The sequence below is a fragment of the Cibotium barometz genome, chromosome 4 (genome assembly GCF_041138505.1).
Source record: "Cibotium barometz isolate CiBa-2024 chromosome 4, ASM4113850v1, whole genome shotgun sequence".
In the NCBI taxonomy this organism is placed as follows: domain Eukaryota; kingdom Viridiplantae; phylum Streptophyta; class Polypodiopsida; order Cyatheales; family Cibotiaceae; genus Cibotium; species Cibotium barometz.
Genome location: NC_141049.1, coordinates 58,958,997 through 58,983,746, shown reverse-complemented (window position 1 = coordinate 58,983,746; position 24,750 = coordinate 58,958,997). Strand labels below are relative to the sequence as shown.

The window sequence follows — 24,750 nt, the reverse complement described above, 5'->3', positions numbered from 1 at the left end:
TCGCCTCCCTTTTCCCACCCGCCCCTCCCCTTTTGCTGCTGTGCGTTGCGCTGCTCTGTGCTGTCCGCCTCCCTTGCTCAGGCCCCCAAGGCAGCAACTAGGGGGAAATAGCCACAATGAATCTGCAGGAGATGGAGGCATACATCAAGACAGTGGAGGACAACACCAAGAAGTTATTGGGCGAACAAAAGAAGGTGCTGGACAGGGTTCTGAACCAACATGAAAAACAGTTGCAAGGCCTCTACAAGGAGATACAGCGAACGAACAACAACATTGAAGAATTGGCAGCCCATGTGAACAACCAGGAAGAGGTGATTCAGATGTTGAAAGAGACCCAACTGCAACAAACAGGTGTTGGGGTAAAGGCATTATGCCCACCCTTATAGTGTGTACAAGCCCATAAGTTATAGTACATAGTACACTTAGTACTTTTAATGTACTAAGTGCACTATGTGTACTAGTGCAATATACATGTGTGATAGGGGAGTCACACACTCACTTGGTGAGTTGACTTATCCCCACAACTCTCTCTCTCTCTCCCTTCTCCTCTGTGTATGTCTCCCACATGAAAACCTAACCCTAATTCTCTCCCATTCAACTGGTATCAGAGCCCTGGTTTTAAGGTTTTGTTCTCAAGTGCTGCATCGCTGGAAATCAACTGTAGAAGAGCTGCGTGTGGTAATGTACCATGTATGATCAAAAATTGATCTTAAATCAAGGGGTTTTTCAAGATTTTATGCTTGTTGAGCTTGGCAAAGCAGCAGGCAAGACTTTTATGCCTTGAATCCTCAGAAATCAGCTTGCAGTCAAGGGGCTTTTGCCCAATTTCTGTTCGGGACTGTTGTATGCAGTGGTCGGGACTGTAAAAGTCTGATTTTCACTCATTTGGACAGCCAGGAGAGCATTTATGGCTGCTGTACTTGCTGGTACAGATTTGGTACAACTTTGTGCAAGTTTTGACATGGCTGTACACTGATTTGAGTGAGGAAAAGGCTCAATTTCAGTTGCTGTACTTGCCGGTACAGATTTGGTACATCATTGGTGAGCACTTGGTACTGTTGTACAGTACTTTGGAAGGGCAACAGAGCACATTTAAGGTGCTGTCCTAAATCTGCAGCAACCAGATTTTGGTGATTTCATCACATACAGTGGGAGTAGAGTTGCATTCGTGCTTCCGCAGTGGGAGATAAACTTTGGAAGAACAACTGTGAGCACTTTGTGTGCTTTGGTGCAGTGTTTGCACATCTTGCAGGGAGTCAGGCATTGACAGGTTGCATATTGCTATGGCAACCACAGGTGAGAGCTCTTCATTGCTTCACATCAAGAAGCTTGAAGGCTCACATAACTATGATATTTGGCAAACCCAGTGCTATAATGTGTTGCTCCAGAGAAGAAGCAGCACAAGCCTATCAAAGAAAGGGGTGTAATGCCCGCTTCTCTTACTGCTGAAGAGTGGGAAGATATGGATGAGCTGGCAAGATCTACTATCATGTTGTCTGTGTCAGACTCTTTACTTTTCAGTATTCGTGAAGAGAAGACAGCTTGGGGAATGTGGCAGAGATTGCAGGACTTGTATGCCCAGCAAAGTGCCTCAAGCAAAGTGTATTGGTTGAAGAAACTCATAGGTCTTCAAATGAAGGAAGGGGCATCTATGGCAGCCCATCTAAATGAGTTTTATGGTATTGTCAGCCAAGTTATAAATCAAAAGTTGGCAATGGACGATGAGTTCAAAGCCACTTTTCTCTTATGCACTTTGCCAGAGAGTTGGGACACATTCAGGACAGCCACTAGCAATTCGAATGCTATGCTGTCATATGCAGATGTTGAGGGTGCTCTTCTTCAAGAAGAGATGAACAGGAAGAACAATTCTGTTGGAAAGTCCAATGCAATGAATGCACGTGGGAGATCCCAGCAAAGGGGAAAAAGCCAAGAACGGGGAAGGAGCAAGTCCCGCTCCAAAAAGGACTTGGAATGCCATTATTGTGGCAAGCAAGAAGGGACACATCAAAAAGCAATGCTACAAATGGAAGAATGATCAAAAGGAAAAGGGCAAAGGAAAAGACAAAGACAAAGATGAAGCCAAAGATGTAAAGCCAAAGGGCAAAAGTGGAGTCAAGATTGAAGAAGTCAATGTGTCACATGTGGGTAACAGTGAGGATGAGGTCCTATTCACGTCTTCACTTGATGCCCATTCACTTCTTGCAGGAGATGGTTATGGTATGCACTCATGGATCATTGATTCAGGTGCCTCCTTTCATGTCACAGGTTGCAGAGACTTGTTTGTCAGGTATACTGCTGGCAATGAAGGAGTAGTTTATTTGGGTGACAACTATGCATGCAAGATTCTTGGCAGAGGTGATGTGAGGCTTGTGTTTTCAGATGGCTCACAGCTTATGCTCCATGATGTCAGGCATGTGCCTGAGATCAAGAAGAACCTGCTTTCTACTGGACAGCTTGATGATGCTGATTATGTTACCACATTTGGTCGTGGAAAGTGGAAGATTAGTAAGGGCTCACTGGTTGTTGCCAGAGGCTCTAAGGTGGACACTCTTTACTTCATGCATGCAGGTGTTTGTCACCATGCTAATGTAAATGCAACCGAGCTGCCGGAAATCTCTATGTGGCATAGCCGGTTGGGACACATGAGTGTCAAAGGAATGGAGCAATTGTCTCGTTTTGGTTACTTGCCTTCTCTAAAGTTTTCAAGTTTTCAGTTTTGTGAGCATTGTATATATGGTAGGCAACTCCAGTGCCCCCACAAGAAAGCTCTTGGACAGAAAGATGCTCAGTTAGAGCTTGTGCATACAGATGTATGTGAGATGCCTCAGCTTTCTTTGGGAGGGGCAAAATATTTTGTGTCCTTTATTGATGATGCCACACGCAAGGTGTGGGTTTATCCTCTTCGTTTGAAGAGTGATACATTCTCAGTGTTTGAGAAGTTTGTTGCTCTTGTTGAGAATCAAACTGGCAAAACACTGAAGGCTTTGCGTTCCGACAATGGTGGAGAGTATATGTCCAAACAGTTTCAGGACTTTTGTGATGCTAAAGGCATCAAGAGGGAGCTCTCTACTCCTTATGATCCTCTACAAAACGGGACAGCAGAGAGGATGAACAGGACCATTCAGGAGAAGGTCCGTTCTATGTTGTCACATGCTGCGTTACCTCATGGTTTTTGGGCTGAAGCTGTTATGACAGCCGTTCATCTTATAAACAGGTCACCGAACGCGAGGCTTGGTGGGAAAGTGCCAGAGGAAGTATGGACAGGGAAGCCTCCGTCATACAAGCACTTGAGAGTGTTTGGTTGCGTTGCGTACGTGCACATACGCAGGGAAATGCGCACCAAACTTGATCCTAAGTCTCACAAATGCATATTCCTAGGATATGGTGACAGAGGTGAAATGGGGTATAGACTTTGGGATCCCGTGAATAGAAAGATTATATGCAGCAATGATGTCATTTTTGATGAAACATGCATGTATAAGGAACCTGCAAGTCAACAGGAGCCTGGCAGAGTCATCTTTGATGATGATGGACATCATGGACAACAACCAAGGGCTGTAAATCAGCCATTACAGCAGCAAAACCAGCCCTTAAATGGTGCTGAAAATGGTCCAAATGGACAGCCAGAGATGGCAGAAGATATCCCTATGGATATCCCACAGTTAGAGGAGATACCGGGCATGATCTTTCAACCTTATGGCATGGAACAGGAGCCACCAATAGGTGATATGCAGGCTGGACAGCAACCTGCAAATGATGGTCATTGGGTACGGAGGTCCACAAGACCCTCCAGAGCCCCTGACAGGTTTGTTCCAGGGGTTGACTACTTGATGCTCACTGACTGTGGGGAGCCCTCATGTTATAAGGAGGCTTTACAGAGGGCAGACAAGGCTCTATGGGAGCGTGCTATGAAGTCAGAGATGGATTCTCTGCACAAAAATGGAACATGGAAGTTGGTGCATTTGCCTACAGGCAAGAAGGTTTTGCCTTGCAAGTGGGTTTACAGGCTCAAAGTTGCACCTGATGCAAAGCCAAGATACAAAGCCAGGTTAGTGGCTAAGGGCTTCAAGCAGGAATATGGTGTGGACTTTGATGAGATCTTCTCTCCAGTGGTCAAAATGACCACACTTGGAGCTGTATTAGCTTTGGTTGCACATGATCTGGATTTGATTCAGATGGATGTGAAGACTGCTTTTCTTCACGGTGATCTCCATGAGGAGATATATATGCAACAGCCAGAGGGTTATGCAGTGAATGGAAAGGAGAAGCTTGTATGCAAGTTGAAAAAGAGTCTTTATGGGCTCAAACAGGCACCAAGGGAATGGTATCATAAATTTGATACATTCATGAAGTCCCAGGATTTCAGGAGAAGTGACATAGATCACTGCTTATACACCAAGAAAGCTTTGGATGGCAGTCTATTGATCCTCATCTTATATGTTGATGATATGTTGATTGCTGGGAAATCTCGTAAAGAAATGGATGCCTTGAAGAAGAGGCTGCATCAAACCTTTGATATGAAGGATTTGGGTGATGCAAATCACATTTTGGGTATGCGGATACTTCGGGACAGAAATCAGCATGTGTTGTATTTGTCTCAGAAGGAATACATTGGCAAAGTTTTGCAGAGGTTCAATATGGACGGGGGGAAGAAGACTAGTACTCCTTTGCCTCCATATGTGAAACTCAGTGCTATGGACAGCCCACAGTCAGATAATGGCAGGGCTGATATGGCCAAGATTCCGTATGCTTCAGCTTGTGGCAGTCTCATGTATGCCATGGTTGCTACTAGGCCGGACATTGCATTTGCAGTGGGAGTGGTTTCTAGATACATGGCCAACCCTGGCAAGAAGCATTGGGAAGCAGTGAAAGGTGTCATGAGATACCTGAAGGGCACACAGGATATGTGCATTTGCTTTGGCAAACAGGATGCATTAGTGCATGGTTACATGGATTCGGATTATGCCGGTCATCCAGATAACCGGAAGTCTACTACCGGTTATGTATTTACATTCACAGGAGGTGCTGTGTCATGGATATCCAGGATGCAGAAGTGCATTGCCTTATCTACTACAGAGGCCGAGTATATTGCAGCCACAGAGGCTTGCAAGGAGGCATTATGGCTATCTCGGTTAGTGGTTGATTTGGGTTATACAGGGGATATTCCATTGTTGCATTGTGACAGTCAGAGTGCCATCCAGTTGGCAAAGAACCCTGTCTTTCATGCAAAGACGAAGCATGTGGATGTGAAGTATCACTTCATCAGAGAGGTGATAGAGAACAAGCAAATTCAGCTTGTTAAGATTCATACGGATGACAACCCGGCTGATTTGTTGACAAAGAGTTTGCCTCCGGAGCGGTTTGCTCATTGCAGACACTTGATGGGCATTGGATGAGGCCAGTTTCAGCCTTGATATGGCCGTGTATATTATCATGTACATGCTGATTTTTCTTTTCCTTCATTTAAGGGCACTTTGCCTTTAAGTGGGAGGTTGTTGGGGTAAAAGCATTATGCCCACCCTTATAGTGTGTACAAGCCCATAAGTTATAGTACATAGTACACTTAGTACTTTTAATGTACTAAGTGCACTATGTGTACTAGTGCAATATACATGTGTGATAGGGGAGTCACACACTCACTTGGTGAGTTGACTTATCCCCACAACTCTCTCTCTCTCCCTTCTTCTCTGTGTATGTCTCCCACATGAAAACCTAACCCTAATTCTCTCCCATTCAACAGGAGTGCCAGAGGCTGCCCCAATGATAGGGGAACTCCAGGTGGAAATGGAAGCCCTAAAGGCTACGGTCAAGGACCATACAGTGGAGGAAGGGGAATTGAATATTCAGGAGGGTCTAAGGACTGACTTGGAGCAGTTGAAAGCTGCGAGTGATAAGCTGCGGGAAGAACTGTAGACCACGAAGAAAGATTGGGTGGAGGTGGTGAGGGGGAGAAGGCCTCGTATGTGAGAGACTGCAGCAAACAATGCTAAGCAATGAATATGAGTGAGGGTAGACCCAGCTATATATATGCCCATGTAGAGGCAGCCGACTAGGTCTACACGACTAGGATAAATATCCAAGACTGCATAAAATGGGGATAAAATATGGGAAAAATATGTGGGGTGACCAGCCCCTCAAGCTAACATGGTCAGTCCTTTAGGCTAAAAATAGGACACCACACAGGAGATGCAGCAAGGAGATGATGTCTAACATTTACTACATTGGGTGCCATGTTGCAGCGTCCTACGTGGGATATTTTAGGGTGATACGAGAGCTAAACACTTTTTGTTTTGGGATCAGATTTGACATTTCAGCTCTTACTACTTTCTTTGACTTTTATTTTTAGTACCCATGATGATGTATTTCATGGACATGATGTAACCTTTTGGTCTCATAGGTCATTTTGGCCTTTTGTAGACGTTAATACGGCTTTCTTTATTTCTTGATGCTCTCGAGGATGATATGCAGCAAACCATCCGTCCTGCACGACATTGTTCGAGCTGAGTTTGCTGCACCACCTATGGCAGTGGAGGCATTGTTCCATACGATCTCCTTTATATACAGGATGAGGGAGATGCCCACGGAGAGATTATCCCGCCGAGCTTTTGAGGCATCCAGACAGCTGGCCGAGGCTGGACACACTGGATCTTGGTATGCACAGATGCTACAGTGGTTCTCACATCATGGGATAGACATTGAGCGGTTGCCACCTTTTCAGTATGATCAGTCTGCTCCACGGGGTTACCTCTCTCTCAATGAGAGGAACAGAGTGATGAGACAGGACATATGGCAGCACTACATACAGGAGACATGGACAGCACCAGAGAGCCCACTACCACCGAAGATGCTGTATTACAGAGACCACTTTATGAGCATCTCAGGGGATGGGTTTATACATCGACCGCGGCACATGGATGTATACATGCCACACAGCTCTCGCGTTGCTATTGGACAGCTACGAGTCTCATCACATGAGCTAGAGATAGAGGCTGGGAGAGCGGCACGGGTTCCCAGAGCTGAGCGGATATGCAGATTGTGCCGCGAGGAGGTGGAGACTGAGGATCACTTTGTATGTAGATGTAGAGCCCACCAGGGGGTCAGAGATAGATATGCAGGATTGTTTGAGGAGCACTCTCCACTACATCAGTTGATGGAGGCCTCGTACCAGCGACAGCTTGGCAGACTACTACTAGAGCTTCATAGTTCTCGAGAGAGACTCCTCCAGACACCCGCTCCCACTAGGGGTGGGAGACAGTCGCAGCTCACAGATTTCTTCCAGAGAGCTATGCCAGTGCCAGCTGATGTACCACGTGGGGTGACCGCACAGAGAGCAGAGGAATTGAGAGCCAGGAGGTAGACAGACTGGACATAGAGCACCCCGACTCCGTCACCGAGAGATAGCAGCGATCCGAATGAGACACCAGATGGAGACACAGGAGAGGGTAGCTCGCTTTCATTCAGACTTAGGGTACATGTTCACGCCATTCACAGCCTCAGCATCGGCGATGTACGATATCTTATATCCCTCTTATGGCACTGGATGGAGTTAGACATAGATCTGCATAGCATGCTTGTACTACCCCTTCAGCATATAGAGATGCATCTTGCCTTAGCACTCCATCCACATCCCCACCCCCCTTATATTGTTTGTATATGGGCTCCACCGATCCATGATGATTCACAATTGTATCCGGACACATGCACACTTTTTCTTTTGTTTCTTTTCTTCCGATGACCGGAAGAACACAGTTGTATTATTTTTTGTCTCATAGGCCGACTTTGGCCTCTCGTAGACGTTTATATATCTTTCTTTCTTTCTTTCTTTCTCTCTCTCTCTCTCTCTATTCTTTGCACATCTACTTCAGTTTTTTCTTTATTTGCTTTCTTTCTCCCTCTCTCTGTTCTCTGCACATCTACTTCAGTTTTGTGTGTTATATTCGTCGTGAAAGATTGCTGATTTATGAGCATTGAAGTTACAGATTCGACCATGAAGCTTCCACATGTTACATTGGTGTCAGAGCCTTCTTCAAGTGTGAAGATTCAGCCAGAAAAATTAGAAAAAAAGAAAGTTTTTTTTTTTTGGCTTGCTTGTGTGGTTGGTTTCTAGACTCCGGTGGACCACCCCTTTTGGTGTGACTCTTGTCCCTTGAAGGACGGTTGGTTTTCAGCCTCCGGAAGTCTCCTACACGCATAGTGGATGGTGAGATTGCACTCCGGAAAGGAAGTGTCTTTTCTTGCTATGGCGAGCTATGACGAAGAGAGAGAACGACAAACTTCGGAACAGAGTGCACTAGGTAATCCTTCTAGGGCGGCCAACATGAGTGTATAGGAGATGCTCCAGCAGATGATGCGAGCAATTGCCAAACAAGGTACCGATTTGGAAGAGGAGAAGGCGCAGATCTTGGCCTTGGAAGAGCGCACCCATTCTCTAGCCCCTCTTTTTCTGTGTCCTCCTCCCTCTCCTTCCGTTTCCCAGATTCCAGATCCTCTACAACATGACCCTTTTGAAGGGGTAGGACCGCAGCCGAGTTCGATGCCCGAGGTGCAGATGCGAGCATTGGAGATTCGACAGATGGATGACCGTGCGGCAACAACTCGTGCTCTTGCACAAGAAGACGCTAGGCGACGCGGAACACGAAAGATACCTTGCGGCTTTAGACGCAAGAATTACACCAGCGGCTTTCTCGAGTCATTTTCTCAAGAAAATGAACTTTGGTAAGTATAATGGTAAACTCGACCCCACAACTCTCTATTCCTGGTTGCATCAGTTTGAAGCTTATTTTGCCGCAATTAGAAAAAGTGATATTGACAGAGTGTTCTTGGCTAGTTGGTACTTGAAAGGTGAGGACATTACTTGGTGGATCTAGTGGGCTCATGTCCACACCAGATTAGGTATGGTGGCTTATGTTTGGGATGAGTTTTTCCTCGACCTTAAGCGGCGGTTTCTACTGCCCTATTACCTTGAGCGACTTGAAGACGAGTTTAGGGGAGCGCGTTTTGACGTGCAACTAGTCCTTTAGTTTGCCAACAAAATTTCAAACTTATGTTTGTAATTGGGCTTATGCGACAAGGACAAGAAAGGGCAGTTCCTTTATGGCATGGACACGCAAATCCAGTGGGAGGTACGTATGTTTAGGCTAGCCACCTTCGAAGACACTCTCTCTCTTGCATAGAGTGCTGAAATGAAGCATAATGGCAGAAAGCCTAGGACTTCCCAGCTTGCCACTCCCAAGGCAACTGTCTCGAGAGGAAAAGGCTAGAACCAAACGTGGTCTTTCCAAGGAGAGAGCACGGGAGCCTTAGGCTCCAAGAACTCGACCAATGTGCCCAAGCTTACTCCAGACCAGAAAGCTTAGGTAGGTAAGATCGGTGGCAAATTGAGTGTTGAGAGGACAGCTCAGTACAAGGAGGAGGGTAGTTGTTTCTTTTGTCATACAAAAGGACACTTCTTAGGGAGTGCCCTAAGAAGACTACCACTCCACAGGCAACCATCCCAGCCTCCACGGCTTCCGTGGTGAGCCAGCTCCCACACAGACCCCACCGGTTGTCCCTAGTTCTTCAAATCCCAGTGCTTTGGTTGGTGCAATCGTTAGCCGGAAGCTGAAAGATAAGCATAAGGGTACCCATGACCAGGAGTATGAGCGCAACGAATTGCTTAAGACCTTTTGGCTACATTGGTGGCCAGAGAGTTGCCTTGTTTGATAGCGGCAACACGTAGGATGTGGTCACGGAAAAGGCCGCTCGACGAGCCTGTTTTGTCCTAACTTCGGTGGACAAGAAAGTTGAGGGTTTTAGCACAGGCATGACGACGAGCATCAAGTTTGAAGCTCAGAGTCCTAAGTTAGTCATTCAAGGCATAGAGTTTGTGTGCGATTTTATGGTTTCCCCTCTTGTAGGAGCATAATTTTGGGAATGTATTGGTTTCACAAGACCAGATATCGATTGGGACAGGCACACTTTCGAGATTTTAGCCAGAATGTGTCCAAAGCCCGAGTGACCATTAAGTGTGACCCGAACTTTTTTCTCACAAGCCATTTACAGGCTAAAGAGAAATCAGGAAAGGCGCACAGTGTGCGATGATATACATCGAGACTGGCCAGACGGTGGCCAATGCTTTTGAGAAGTACCAGGCTCTCCATGACAAGTACCAGAAGATTTTTCTTGGGGACAATCTCCCTCCCCAACTCCTTCTCGTCTAGACCGGAGGACCACAGAATAGACCTCCTCCCATGCTCGGATCCCCCGAGTAAGTTTCCATACCACCTTTCCAAGGCAATGGAATCGGAGTTGGACTGCCAACTCCAAGAACTGTTGCAATTTGGCTTCATACGTCTCAGTGTGTTGCCATTTGTAGCACCGATCTTGTTTGTCGGGAAGAAGGATTGGTCTTCTCGATTGTGTGTTGTTTATCGTGCACTCAATAAGCTAACTATGAAGAGTAAGTTCACAATGCCTCGAATATACTATATTCTTGAGAGATTGAATGGGGCCAAGGTGTTCTCGAAATGGGACTTGAAGAGTGGGTACCACAAGGTGAGGATTGTTGAGGGGGACATCCTCAAGACAGCCTTTCGTACGGAACAGGCTCACTATGAATTTGTGGTCATGCCTTTTGGCTTGACGAACGTCCCAGCCACATTTAACTGCATGATGATGCGTGTGTTCAGGGACTTAATTGGAAAGTGTGTGTTTATATTTCTGGATGACATACTAGTTTTTTCAGCTACCTTAAAGCAGCATGACATTGATGTGGAGAAAGTCCTGAAGTTGCTGGAAAGCAACGAGCTCGACGTCAATGAGAAGAAGTTGGAATTTTATTTGTTCGAGGTTCACTACCTTGGATACATTATTACTGCCGAGGGCATCCGACTTGGTCCGGCCAAGGTGGCTGAGATTGTCAATTGGGAAGTACCACAATCTACTTATGATATCAGATCCTTTGTGGGTATATGCTAGGCATACTCCATCCAGATAGACAAGTTTTTTTGACCTCTCGACGGATGATCCATAGTTGTCACGGTACGAAAATATGATACCGTACGATACGATACCATACAGGAATTTTTGGTACGATATGAAATTTTCGGATACCGTACGATAAAATATGGTTCTTATTCTTTACACTTACAACTTATGGAGCTTCAAGCTTGAATGTGAGGGAAGGTTGGGAGGGGAGGAGTCTATAGTGCTTGAGGAACCAGAACATGGATATGTGTCTTGTCACAAACCCCTATATTCTAGGGACATGCGGATGCGTGTCAGGCCTAGAAACATGCGGATGCATGTATGTATTATACCTGGGCATGTGTATGGATCACATGAGTGGATGCATATGAGTCCAAGGACATGGCAGGACATTTGTGGACTTTCGGGCGGTGCCCGTGTGGATTCCGGCCATGCACACATGGTGTGTTATGATGGCAGGCGGAATATTTTCAAGTACAAGAATGATGATAGGCGGTTCTCCAAGTTTACATGTGCACAATGCATAAATGATGCATGCCATAACTTTATTTTACTTTGTGTGACATTGTCTTGCTGCCTGGACAATGCTTGTTATTTTGACTTGTGAAGTCCGAGGGACCGGGGACGCCCGGGTACCTTGTGGACACGTGTGTGCACTCCTGTTTGGGCCTAAAACTGTGGGCTTATGGGTTTTGCAGGTGGTAAGTGCGTCCACACTCAATTTACAGCTTACTTCATTTACTACTAAGGTTTATTAGTTTGCAAGTCCACACTCATTAATAAGTGACCGGACAACTTATAATGCGTTCGCATTTGGTTGGACCAAAATTAATGAAGTCCGGACAGCTTATGGCCATTTCCCATTTGGTTGGACCTAAACTTATACAAACAGGACAAATGGAGCACTTTGGGCTGGACACCTACCTGGACACCTTATGGGGACACTAGTCAGCCAGTATGTGTACCCACCAGGCCCCTTAGGTGGCACTCGAAAAAGGCGCCTCCCTCAAGAGGCCTTTTGGGCTGTTTTATTCATGATTCAAGAGAGCTGGTTGGAGCTTTGGGAGTTGCTGCAGGGCTGGTTGCTTGCTTCCCGGACTCACACAAGCTTGGACAACGATCCCCACACTCTTCTAAAGGGTTGGTTGGTAAATTTCAGACCTGCAATTTCTGGTTATTGCAAGTTTTGGGCTGGTTACAGGTGTCCAAAGTCAACTTGGACAGTACAGGACAGCTCTAGGGACCTCCGTAGGGCTGTAGGACCCTTTACAGGTGGATTTCTCGCGATAGAAAGTTGCTGTTTTGGACTGGTTATTGCACAAAACAGGCCGGACAGCAATGGAATATGTGAGCATGGATGTGTCTCAAGGATTCCTGGTATAACAGGTGCTTAGGGCAAGCATTGGGGACACTTGCTCGCGGAGAAAACAGGTTTTTGGATCAGTTTCTCGCGTGGAAACAGGGCCTAAAGATCCATTTACATCTTGTGCAGGGCGGAGTACCTGTGAGGATTGTGATACTCTTGTGCAGGGCGGATGTACCTGTGAAGAGGCTTGTGCAGGGCGGATGTACCTGTGTGTAGGGCGGATGTACCTACACATTCTCTTGTTTGAAATGTATTCATTCATGATGTATTTGGAAGAATCAGGTGCAGGCTGGTGGTGAATCCCCAGGCACCCGTAATCTTGTACTTTGCAGACTCTTTTGGTAATATAACCTAGGGGGGGGGGGGGGGGGGGGGGGGTCAGCCTATCATCGGCCCCTTTATGTGGTGTACTGTCATTTTCAGCTTTGTGATTGTATTGCTCAAGTGTTAAGTGCTCAGAATCTTGTTCACATTTATACGATTCCAATACACGCGTCCGCCTCCCGTTTCATTGGTATCAGAGCTCAGTTTTTCCCCTCATTGGAAAACGGTCTGAGGCTTGGAATCATAAGTGGTGACCTGATTTGAGTGTCATGGACAGCCACATTTCTGACAGTGTGGAGAACACACAGGACCATGAATTTCATGGTGCAAAGGATGCAAGAGATGCTGGAGGCAATGATGTCTATGGAGATGCAGGTACTCATGACACTATGCATTCTGATTTGGAATCTTTGAGGCTTCAAGTGCGACGCTATAGGGCTGAAACCGAAGAGCTCAGGTCATTGAAAAATGACCCGGATGTACAAAGGGTGTTGGCTGCGAAGGCAAAGGCTTCGGTCCATGAAGTCACTTTTGAAGCAATTGCAAAGGAAATGGATGTTGAGAAACCCCGAGAGCTTGCACTTGCATACCTAATGGTTAAGGGTGATGTATACACTGAAGCATATGGTAGTTTGGCTTTCAAGAAGCCACCCCTCATGGCTGCCCGTGGTGGTGCACATGATGCACAACAAGCAGAAAGAGCACAGCAAGTGCCAAATGCTGAAAGGACAAGAGTCCCTAGTGCTAGGCTTGATGTAGGTCAAGAGAAGAGTAAGGATGAGGGATCCTCTACTCATTCCCGCTTTGCTCCAAGAAGACATATCCGTTCTCGTGTTGAGCTTTCCACTCATTTGGAGAGTGTGGCTCAAGAGAGAATGAAGAGGGATCGTGAATCTTCATCGCGGCATCATCATCATGCAGATGAACAGGATGTACATAGGGATGCATATAGAAGGAAGAAGCCTCGAGAGTTCAAGTCCGGTGACAAGGATGTAAAGTTTGAAAACTTTCAGGGACGGATGGACTCTACCAAAGCACTTGCTTTCATTAGACAGTTTGAGATAGCTTTTTGCAATGAAGACTTTTCGGAAAAGTCTATGCTCAGGCATGTGGGAATGCATCTCAAGGATACGGCAAGTGCTTGGTGGCTTGCAAAAATACTTGATGGAAGTGCTGCCCCAACTTGGTCTTCTTTCAAAATTCAGTTTTATGATCAATTCTTACCACCAAACTTTGCAAAGGATGTACGCAAGGAGTGGGATTGGCTGTCCCAAGATGAGGGAGAGTCCGTTGCTTTATACATAGCAAAGTTTTGGAAAGTCCTTCTCAAGGTTACTCCCTTCATGAATATTGGAGAGGACGAGAAGAAGAGAAAGTTTGAATCGAGGCTCCATCACATCATTCAACAAAGCTTGGGAGTGTACCCTAATAAGACCATACAAGAGCTTATACACTCAGCCATGATTGTGGAGAACTTGCACATAAAAGCACCCACAAATAAGCCATTTGCAGGTCAAAACAAGAGCAAATTCAGGGCTGGTTATGACCAGAAAAAGGGTGGACAGCCAGCTAAGAATGCTCCCAAAGATGGCCGAGATGCAAAGGATGACTCCGAAAAGAAGCCGGGGGGTAAACGCCACAATTTTGGGCTCTCAAAACAGCAATTGGAAGAGTACAGGAAGGCTGGAAAATGCTTTAAGTGTGGCAGTAAAGATCATATATATCCTAAATGCCCACAGAATCCTAAGAATATTGAGCCTAATGTGGAAAAGCCTCTTGTGATGAATGTTGTACCCGATGTGCAGGGTAATACAGGGTATGAGCCCAAGAGTAGAGTCATATGCAAGGCTTGGGGCAAATTGAAGGATCAGCCCGCTTTGTTTCTTTTTGATGATGCCTCCACAGATAACTTTATATCCGTACAGATGGTTGCCGCCATAGGTCTCAATCTGGAAGACATGGGAATGCAAATGAATGCAGATGCCGCCTTTGAGGGCAAACAGGTTGATGTAACTCCGGTCATTGGTAAGCTCCGTGTACATATACAGGACTACCTCGACTATGAGAGCTTTTTAGTGGCTCCTCTTACAGGTTGTGATGTTTTGTTGGGGATGCCCTGGCATCACTGTTTAGAGCCTATTAAGGCTTACAAAGAGAAGAAAATCAGCTTTGTACATAGAGGCCGTGAGCACTCTATAGATGCTGGTACTACTGGAAGTACCATACCTCTTGTAAGCCATGTACAAATTAATAAGGCAATAAAGAAATCAGCTTGTTCTTACTTGGTTTTTGCACGTGATACCATTGAACATTCTAGTGTTGATGTTAGTACATTAGATCAAGACAAGCTTAACTTTTTGAATGAGTTCAAAGATTGTTTTGCGAATGCTTTGCCAGCAAGGTTGCCACCAGAGAGGCCGGAAGATCATTGCATAGATCTAATTCCCGGTAGCTCTCCACCTAATAGGCCACCATACAGGGTGAGTGCTAGTCAACAAGAAGAGATTATGGCACAGGTGAATGAACTTTTGGAAAAGGGTTTGATTCGGCCTAGTTCCTCGCCATATTGCTCGCCGGTACTTCTTGTTCAATTCATGCCCTTACTATTTGGAAACACTATCTTTTAGGGGCTGATTTTATGGTCAAAACTGATCATCAAAGTTTGAGATACTTTTTGACTCAAAGTAAGCTCTCAGAGAAGCATATGAGATGGGCAAATTTCCTCTCAATGTTTCATTTTCAGATTTTACACACTCCGGGGAAAAAGAATGTGGTGGCAGATGCCTTATCTAGACGACCACAGGTTCATGCTATTACAGTTGCATACCATGAGGACTTATCGGATATGCGTAATACTTATCATCTGGAGGAGGATTTTGCACATGTATGGGCTGATTTGCAAGAGGGTATTGCTCTCCCATCTTATGTCATAAGAGATGGATATCTCATGATGCAAAATCGTATGTGTGTAGTAAAGAACCTTCGCCATAAGGTTATGGATGAGTGCCATGCTCCTCCATATGCAGGTCATAGAGGCATTTTGGCCACAGCACAAGCTTTGGAGAGGTATTTCTTTTGGCCACATATTCGCAAGGATATTGAAGCATATGTACGTGAATGTATGGTATGTCAAAAGGTCAAGTTTGACCGACATAAAGCACCTGGATTGCTTCAGCCTTTGCCTATACCAAATGAACCATGGGAAAGCATTGCTATGGATTTCATTATGGATTTGCCAAGGATGCACAGGGAAATGATGCTATTTGGACCATTATTGACAGGTTTAGCAAGCAGACACATTTCATTCCCGTGCGCAAGACAATAAAGCCAGATCATATGGCTAGGATGTTTTTGCCACAGATATTCAAACACCATGGCATGCCTAAATCTATTGTGGGGGATAGAGATCCTAGAACCACAAGCTTATTTTGGCGCGCATTGTTTGACAATATGGGTACAAAGCTGAACTTCTCATCAGCTTACCATCCACAAACAGATGGGCAAAGTGAAATAGCAAATTCAGCCGTCCTCGACTTGCTGAAATCTTATGTATCCGACCACAAATCGGATTGGGAGAAGTATTTACCACTTGTGGAGTTTGCCTACAACAATACGGTACATACTTCTACGGGCAAGGCGCCCTTTGAGATTATCTATGGCAAGGTGGTATTACCACCCATCCTTCGTACAAAGGATGAGATTTTTGCAGCAGATGAGTATGTCAGAGACTTGGATACTGCATTTGCACAGGTACGGACAGCCATAGAGAGGTCTCAAACCAAGAATAAAAAGGCAGTTGATAAGCATAGAAGAGATGTACAATTCAAACAAGGTGATTGGGTCTTGCTGAAATTTGAAAAGGCACGCCTTCAGAAGAGGCCAGGGAAAGAGGGAAAGTACCCTAAACTTTCCAACAGGTACTATGGACCTTTTCAGATCTTGGAGAAGATCAATGATGTTGCATTTCGGCTTGTACTCCCAGATCATTGGAACATGCATAATGCTTTTCATGTGAGCCTATTGAGGCCTTATGTGGGACTGACACCGTTTGAGCCGGTTTTGGAAGACCCACCCGAGGTGGATGAGCTGGAAGAGATTCTTCAACCTGAACAGATTGTTTTTCACAAGGAACGAAAGCTTGCGGGAGGCAAACTTGTTCGTAGGTACCTTGTGAAGTTCAAGAATTATTCAGCTTTGGATGCGAAATGGATGGATGAGGCCTACTTCGAGGATTACCCAGATCTTTTCAAGGCCTATCTGGAGGCCTTTCAATTGCGGTCAACTGATTAGAAGCCGGGGGGATGTCACAAATCCCTATATTCTAGGGACATGCGGATGCGTGTCAGGCCTAGAAACATGCGGATGCATGTATGTATTATACCTGGGCATGTGTATGGATCACATGAGTGGATGCATATGAGTCCAAGGACATGGCAGGACATTTGTGGACTTTCGGGCGGTGCCCGTGTGGATTCCGGCCATGCACACATGGTGTGTTATGATGGCAGGCGGAATATTTTCAAGTACAAGAATGATGATAGGCGGTTCTCCAAGTTTACATGTGCACAATGCATAAATGATGCATGCCATAACTTTATTTTACTTTGTGTGACATTGTCTTGCTGCCTGGACAATGCTTGTTATTTTGACTTGTGAAGTCCGAGGGACCGGGGACGCCCGGGTACCTTGTGGACACGTGTGTGCACTCCTGTTTGGGCCTAAAACTGTGGGCTTATGGGTTTTGCAGGTGGTAAGTGCGTCCACACTCAATTTACAGCTTACTTCATTTACTACTAAGGTTTATTAGTTTGCAGGTCCACACTCATTAATAAGTGACCGGACAACTTATAATGCGTTCGCATTTGGTTGGACCAAAATTAATGAAGTCCGGACAGCTTATGGCCATTTCCCATTTGGTTGGACCGAAACTTATACAAACAGGACAAATGGAGCACTTTGGGCTGGACACCTTATGGGGACACTTGTCAGCCAGTATGTGTACCCACCAGGCCCCTTAGGTGGCACTGGAAAAAGGCGCCTCTCAAGAGGCCTTTTGGGCTGTTTTATGCATGATTCAACACATTGGAGAGCTGGTTGGAACTTTGGGAGTTGTTGCAGGGCTGGTTGCTTGCTTCCCGGACTCACACAAGCTTGGACAACGATCCCCACACTCTTCTAAAGGGCTGGTTGGTAAATTTCAGACCTGCAATTTCTGGTTATTGCAAGTTTTGGGCTGGTTACAGGTGTCCAAAGTCAACTTGGACAGTACAGGACAGCTCTAGGGACCTCCATAGGGCTGTAGGACCCTTTACAGGTGGATTTCTCGTGATAGAAAGTTGCTGTTTTGGACTGGTTATTGCACAAAACAGGCCGGACAGCAATGGAATATGTGAGCATGGATGTGTCTCAAGGATTCCTGGTATAACAGGTGCTTAGGGCAAGCATTGGGGACACTTGCTCGCGGAGAAAATAGGTTTCTGGATCAGTTTCTCGCGTGGAAACACGGCCTATAGATCCATTTACATCTTGTGCAGGGCGGAGTACCTGTGAGGATTGTGATACTCTTGTGCAGGGCGGATGTACCTGTGAAGAGGCTTGTGCAGGGCGGATGTACCTGTGTGTAGGGCGGATGTACCTACACATTCTCTTGTTTGAAATGTATTCATTCATGATGTATTTGGAAGAATCAGGTGCAGGCTGGTGGTGAATCCCCAGGCACCCGTAATCTTGTACTTTGCAGACTCTTTTGGTAATATAACCTAAAGGGTGGGGGGGTCAGCCTATCATCGGCCCCTTTATGTGGTGTACTGTCATTTTCAGCTTTGTGATTGTATTGCTCAAGTGTTAAGTGCTCAGAATCTTGTTCACATTTATACGATTCCAATACACGCGTCCGCCTCCCGTTTCAGTCTCTCCCAGTTGGATCTCCGGATTGTCTCCAAAAAAGAACCTGGATGGGTATTGCAATACCAAAGGTCTCCCAGTGTAGCGTTTATGACGAAGGGACCGTCCTTGCACAAATACGAGCAGTGCATCTAGGGTGATAGGTTTAGGGACTTCTCTCTAGATCAAAATGGCCATGTCTAAATCTTCTCCCTCGTACATAACTTGAGAATCTAACTGTCTATCCTACCTATACCAGGGATTTCCAAGTGATGTAGCAAGATTCTCTCATCCTACCAATCAAGTGTACACTACCAGTCTACCTTGCCAGATTTTTTAGGTCTCTCAACAACCCCATATGGAATACTGAGTGGACACGAAAGTTGCGAAGTATTGCGAGCATTTGGGATCTTCGTTAAGTAGGGTTTCTATATTTTTTTAAAGCATTTGGATTTTGTTTTTCAAGAAAAAAATTGTTTTGGGAGGGGAAAAAAAAACTCGTACCGTACGATACCGTACGGTACGAACCCATTTGTACCGGTACGAGAAACAACTATGGACGGATCTCACCGATCTGGTAAAAGGTGTCCTAGAAGATAGCGAATTGGAATGACTCCACGAGCGTTGGAGGCATTCAAGAACTTCAAGGTGGCTTTGCCTTGTCTAGCGCTTGCGTCGTGGGACGAGCCGTTCCAAGTGATCATTGGTGCGAGTAACATCGCAATTGGAGGTGTGCTACAACAGAATGGCCATCCAGTAGCTTACATGTCTTGTAAGTAGCCTGCGGAAAATAATTACTCGGTCTACGATCAGAAACTCGTAGCAGTTATTCAGGCCTTGAAACATTGGAAGTATTTCCTTTATGGCTGAGAATTCGAGGTTCGCACTGACCATCAGGCATTACGTTGGATTCAGACAATGCCAAGTGCAAAGTGGAGTGACCGACAACACCACTAGAGCCAGATTTTCTAGGAATTTGGTGGTATGATCGAGTACCTTCCAGGAAAGGCCAATCCAAGTGATCATCGATGCGAGTAACATCGCAATTGGAGGTGTATTACAACAGAATGGCCATCCAGTAGCTTACATGTCTTGTAAGTTACTACCCGCGAAAAAGAATTACTTGGTCTACGATTGGGAACTTTTTGCAGGGATTCAAGCCTTGAAACATTGGAAACATTTCCTTTATGGCCGTGACTTTGAGGTTCGCATTGACCTTCAGGCATTACGCTGGATTCAGACAATGTATGGATGTGAATGTGAATGGGGATGTGGATGTATGCATGGAGATGTGGATGTATACAGGTAGATGTAGATGTATGGATGTGAATGTGAATGTGGATGTGGATAGATGCATGGAGATGTGGATGTATGGATGTGAATATGGATGTGGATGTGGATGTATGGATGTGGATATGGATGTGTATTATGAATGCGGATATGGGATTGGATGTATGATGTGGATGTACGAACATGGATGTGTATGTAGAATAATGAATGTGAATGTGTATGTGAAATAATGTGTCGTCGATATGAGTGAATGGATGAGAATGAGTACACATATGAATGGAATGTGGAATAAGTAATGTGGACTGAGGAGGGATAATGTGGAAAGATGAGAGTTCATTATAGAAATTGTATTTGTAAACAACACCGTTGGAGCCAGATTTTCTAGCAATTTGGTGGTATGATCGAGTACCTTCCAAGAAAGGCCAATCTAGTGGCCGATGCTTTGAGCAGGAAGGGGCACGTGGCGTTGATTCAGATTACTAGACTTGACTCCGTTGGAACGGGACTAGATGACATGAAGCACATGTACGCGGATTCTGAGGAATTCGGTACACAGTGGGAACATGCATTGGATGCCACAAGACCATGCCACTTTTTGATACGCGATAGTTGGCTTTTCTACAAAGACCGACTTTGTGTCATGAAGTCATTCAGGGCAGCTCTTCTCCATGATGCCCGTGACGCCATCACTGGTGGTCATCAGGGCATGAATTCGACTATGGAGAAGTTAGAAAGGCAATATTATTAGCCATGAATGAGGCGAGATGTGTTTGCACATGTGCAACATTGTGGCGTTTGTCAGAAAGTGAAAGCTCCTCGTGGAAGAAGGTAGGGTTATTCCAGTCCTTACCAATTCTGGAAGGACCTTTCCAAGATATATCAATGGACTTTGTCACGAATCTGTCTCCTAGTCCGGGGAAGCATAATACTCAGTGCTTGACTATTGTTGATAGATTCAGCAAATTTGTTATGCTTATCCCATGCAGGGCCAATGTGACCGCCGAAGATGTTACCCATTTGTTCATTCGGCATTGGTACTCGATTGGCGGGATTCCTAGGATTATAGTGTTAAACCGAGATGCCAAGTTTACGAGTCATTGTTTGATAACTTTGATACTAAATTGAATTTTTCCAGTGCATTTCACCCACAACTGATGGCCAAATAGAAATCTACAACCAGTTGGCCTTTGATGTGCTGGAGAGTTATGTCCACGATCAACAAGGTAAGTGGGAATCGTTTTTGCCTTTAGTTTCAAGCTATTTTGAACGATTCCTTTTCTTCAGCTATTGGCAGGACTCCATTTGAAGTAGCGTTTGGAAGACCATTCAAGTCATTATTGACCAGAACCTTGTCTTGAACCTGAAGTTATCAGAATGATGGAGTCTTACCGGGAGATTTTGGAGTCAGTGAAGAATAGGTCGGCTAAAGCGTAGGAGTCTTGCACTAGACAGGCCAACAAAGACCGAACGGATGTGAAGTTCTCGAAAGGAGATTGGGTTTATCTTTGGATCATGAAGCAAAGACTGAAATAGGTGGGCAAGCGATACCCAAAGCTATCATTGAGGAGCTTCAGACCTTTTCCCATCCAGAGAAAGATTAACGAGGTTTCAATGAAGTTAAAGCTACCTCTGAGCTGGACTATGCATGATGTGTTTCATGTCAGTTGGCTAAAACCATATGCAGGTCCAATCCCTTCAGAAGTGAAAGACAAAGCGGAACTAGATATAGTTGATGAAGTTGAAGTGATGGTTTCAGAACAGATCCTTTTGCACCGCTTCAAGCATGGCTCAAGCCGAAGACTAAGACAGTTCCTCACGAAGTTTCAGGACCGAGGGACCCACAAAGCGGTATAGCTTGACAAAGAGTTCTTCGACGACTATCCGGCTCTATTGACGGACTATTTGGAGGCTATGCAACTTCTCCCAAGTTAAGCAGAAGGGGATGTCATGTGCATCCTGCACTTGGATGCCACGTAGACATATTTGAACAAGAAGGTCCAGGACCTTGAGTGGAAAGTGGTCCCATGTGAGCAGAGTCCGGGACGAGTCAGCCAGGGTTCCACTCTATGCATCCGAGGTCATGTGTGCATTGTCCTGCACATGAAGTAGTGCTAGTCTGTACGGTGAGTCCCTCTGGAATGATGTCAAGTGATCTGAGTATCTGGTTTGCGACAAACGGGTGCGGGACATCTGTAGTTGCATGTAGGTTTGCATGTAGAGAAGGGGCCAGCCCATAGGGCTACCCTAGAATAGAGCCTAATGCTCTTGCCATGGGCTTGGGGGAGATGTAGAACCACCCCCAAGGGGCCAGGAGGGCCCCAAGCTGTGCCCACCAGCCTTGTCCTGGGCTGGGAGGCTGTCGCCCAGCCCTAGGGGCCCCGGACAGGCAGCCGACAAGGCGCTAGGCCCTAGACAGCCTGTCGGCCAGGTGTGGGGCAGCCCTCACAGCCGGTACAGATGCTGCCCAGCTGCCAGCGGGTGGCCAGCCTTTGCATAGGTGTGAAACGACTGGCTTAACTGGCATTTAATGCTATTTTTGCAAGTCACGAGGATTAAATCACCAGGCCGACTTCTACAAGCTGGCCGACTTGAAGCATGAGAGGGTATAAAAAGCCGAGCCAGATTTCAGGTTTGGTATCTCATAATTCACGACAGGTTGTTGCGTTCCAAGGGCCAGGCCAGCCAAAGGGAAAGCTGCAACCAAGGTGAAAAGTGTAGGTCAAGATTCTGTCTTTATTTTCTGATTTACATCATTCTAATAAAGCAAATACGCCATGTGTGGTGGGGGTGTGCTTAATGCGAGCATGGAACACATGGTTTCTCGTAAATGCCAATTCGCTTTGACTATTAGCGAGTATGGTACTGGAGGACGACTTCCAACACCCAAATCAGCCGTAAGGCATTCGAGCCAAACACACTCATTGTAGTTGTAAATGCTGCCTTGTGCTCAGCTTCACAGCTCAAAGTGGCCAATGTTGGTTGCTTCTTGGTGAGCCACGAAATACATGAATCACCAAGATGGAAGCAAAAGAAACTAGTAAACACTCTGGTGTCGTAATATCCAGCCCAATCAGAGTCACTGAAGGCATGCAATTGTGACTCACCCCCATTAGCATAGAACAATCCAAGGTATTGAGTACCCTCCAAGTAGTGGAAGATCCGCTTGACAGCCTACCAATGCATGGTACTTGGGCTGTGCATAAATCTGCTCAATTGGGAGACCCAAAATTGAATGTTTGGTCTCATATTGCGTAAGCAAATCAGACATCCAACAGCCTGTTGATATACATCATGTGACCAGTAGCAGTAATGCGCCCACAGTCGTGGAGATGTAGAGAAGCATGAGAGGGAAGAGAAAACACAACCGATATAGATTGCTTTGATAATGAAATGTGTACCAAGTTCAAAATATAAGTACACCCTAAAATGTGGATAAGAGGGTGTCCACACACACAGAGGAAAAAACCTCCTAAAAAGAGGGAAAAGCTGCCCTGGCCTAGTCCTAGATGAGTTCACATATCACTACCTTGACAGTATGTCTACACCATGCGGGCAGTCTCCAACCACGGGCTATCTGGGCTCTGCTCTTGGCGTCGCTGAAAAGAGGCGACACGTCTGCGAAGGCTCCTCTCGTGCTTCTGAAATGCGATGAGTCTAGACTCTATCCTTGGCTGACTTATGTAGGAGTGAGCCAATCTCTCCGAGTCCCAAGTCTAGATCCGCTGCAGCCAATCCTTGTCTGAAGGTGAGAGCTCCCCAAATCTCCTTGATCTGCATGCCAATCTTGCTGTCCTGGACCAGGCTATCCAGTATGTAGACACTCTGCTGCCTCTCTGACCTCCAGGGATCCTGTAGGTGGAGGAGGACAGGGGGCATGGTCCAACATTGTGGTGCCACCAATGATGCCAATCATTCCTTCCCGACTGCAAGCCCACTCATCCACATAAAATCTGTCAAAATGCGGGAGAGGTTCAGTTCGTGCATCCTACTGTTAGACCTACTGTAGGTGCCAGGGGTCCTGTCCTCTCATGGTGAATATCAGCTCCTCCAAGGCAGAGTACTCGGCCACCAAGATAGTGTCCAGTCCTCCTCCTTGTCTTTCTTTTGGGTCCTCTGAAGTCCCCTCCTGTGCACAAGAAATCTACCTGGGGAAGCTCCTGCCACACCTATATCCACAACTCTCCTCCCTGCCCTGTTGGGAGCATAAATGTTGAGGAGACCCACCCAGTCCTCCCCAATTCTGGTGATTACCCACTGGGCTCTACCCTGTACAATGGTGCTAGAGCCCAGCATTGACGGGAAAAACTGCTCACTAACTGAGATGCATACACCCCCGTGGTTCCCCTCACGACCAAAGGGGGGCGACCAAAAGGTGTGGCTACTTGCTAGTAAGACTTTCCGGCTTCTACGGAAGACCCAGCCCACGTGTCACCAAATGCATCATTATTTATTTCTTTCCTTTTTACATATGTAAGATAAGATTTAAGGTGGTTTTACAGCCATAAAAACAAACATGATTTTTTGAGATGCTTCCTCCCATTTAATCCTTTGATTCACCCTTATCCAACCACCAAATGGTTTTGCTAGTGTAGAGATTTGGGTCGGCTTGTTGGGCACATATCTTCATGTAGCTAAACAGGGTAGCCACAGAACTATTAAGTATCATTCTTTCCCTGATGTCTGTCTCCCTTTGGCACTTGTACATGATCTTTTATTTGCCAGGTTGCAAAATCTGCAGGTCCAGCTTGCAGCAAAGCATTGATAGAGGTCATGGCACTCGTGGAGAAAGGCCTGTCCCAAAACTCCACAGCCATGAAGTCCAGGTTTGCTGCAGAACAGGTGTGTTGTCTTTGCACATCTACCTTCACATTGTATACCTGGGATGTATACTTGGTATCTTGATTTATTTGGACTCTTGGTTG

The 24,750-nt window shown here is 45.9% G+C and overlaps 1 protein-coding gene across 3 annotated transcripts in view; it reads left to right on the top strand.

The window, feature by feature from the left end:
- Positions 1-24,750, top strand: part of LOC147639443 (putative serine protease EDA2) — a 198,474-nt gene that overhangs the window by 30,656 nt on the left and 143,068 nt on the right. For all 3 annotated transcript variants that reach the window (XM_086791418.1, XM_086791426.1, XM_086791411.1), the window contains one exon: positions 24,551-24,667. In XM_086791418.1, the coding sequence (XP_086647544.1) occupies positions 24,551-24,667 (117 nt within the window). The remainder of the gene's footprint in view (positions 1-24,550; positions 24,668-24,750) is intronic.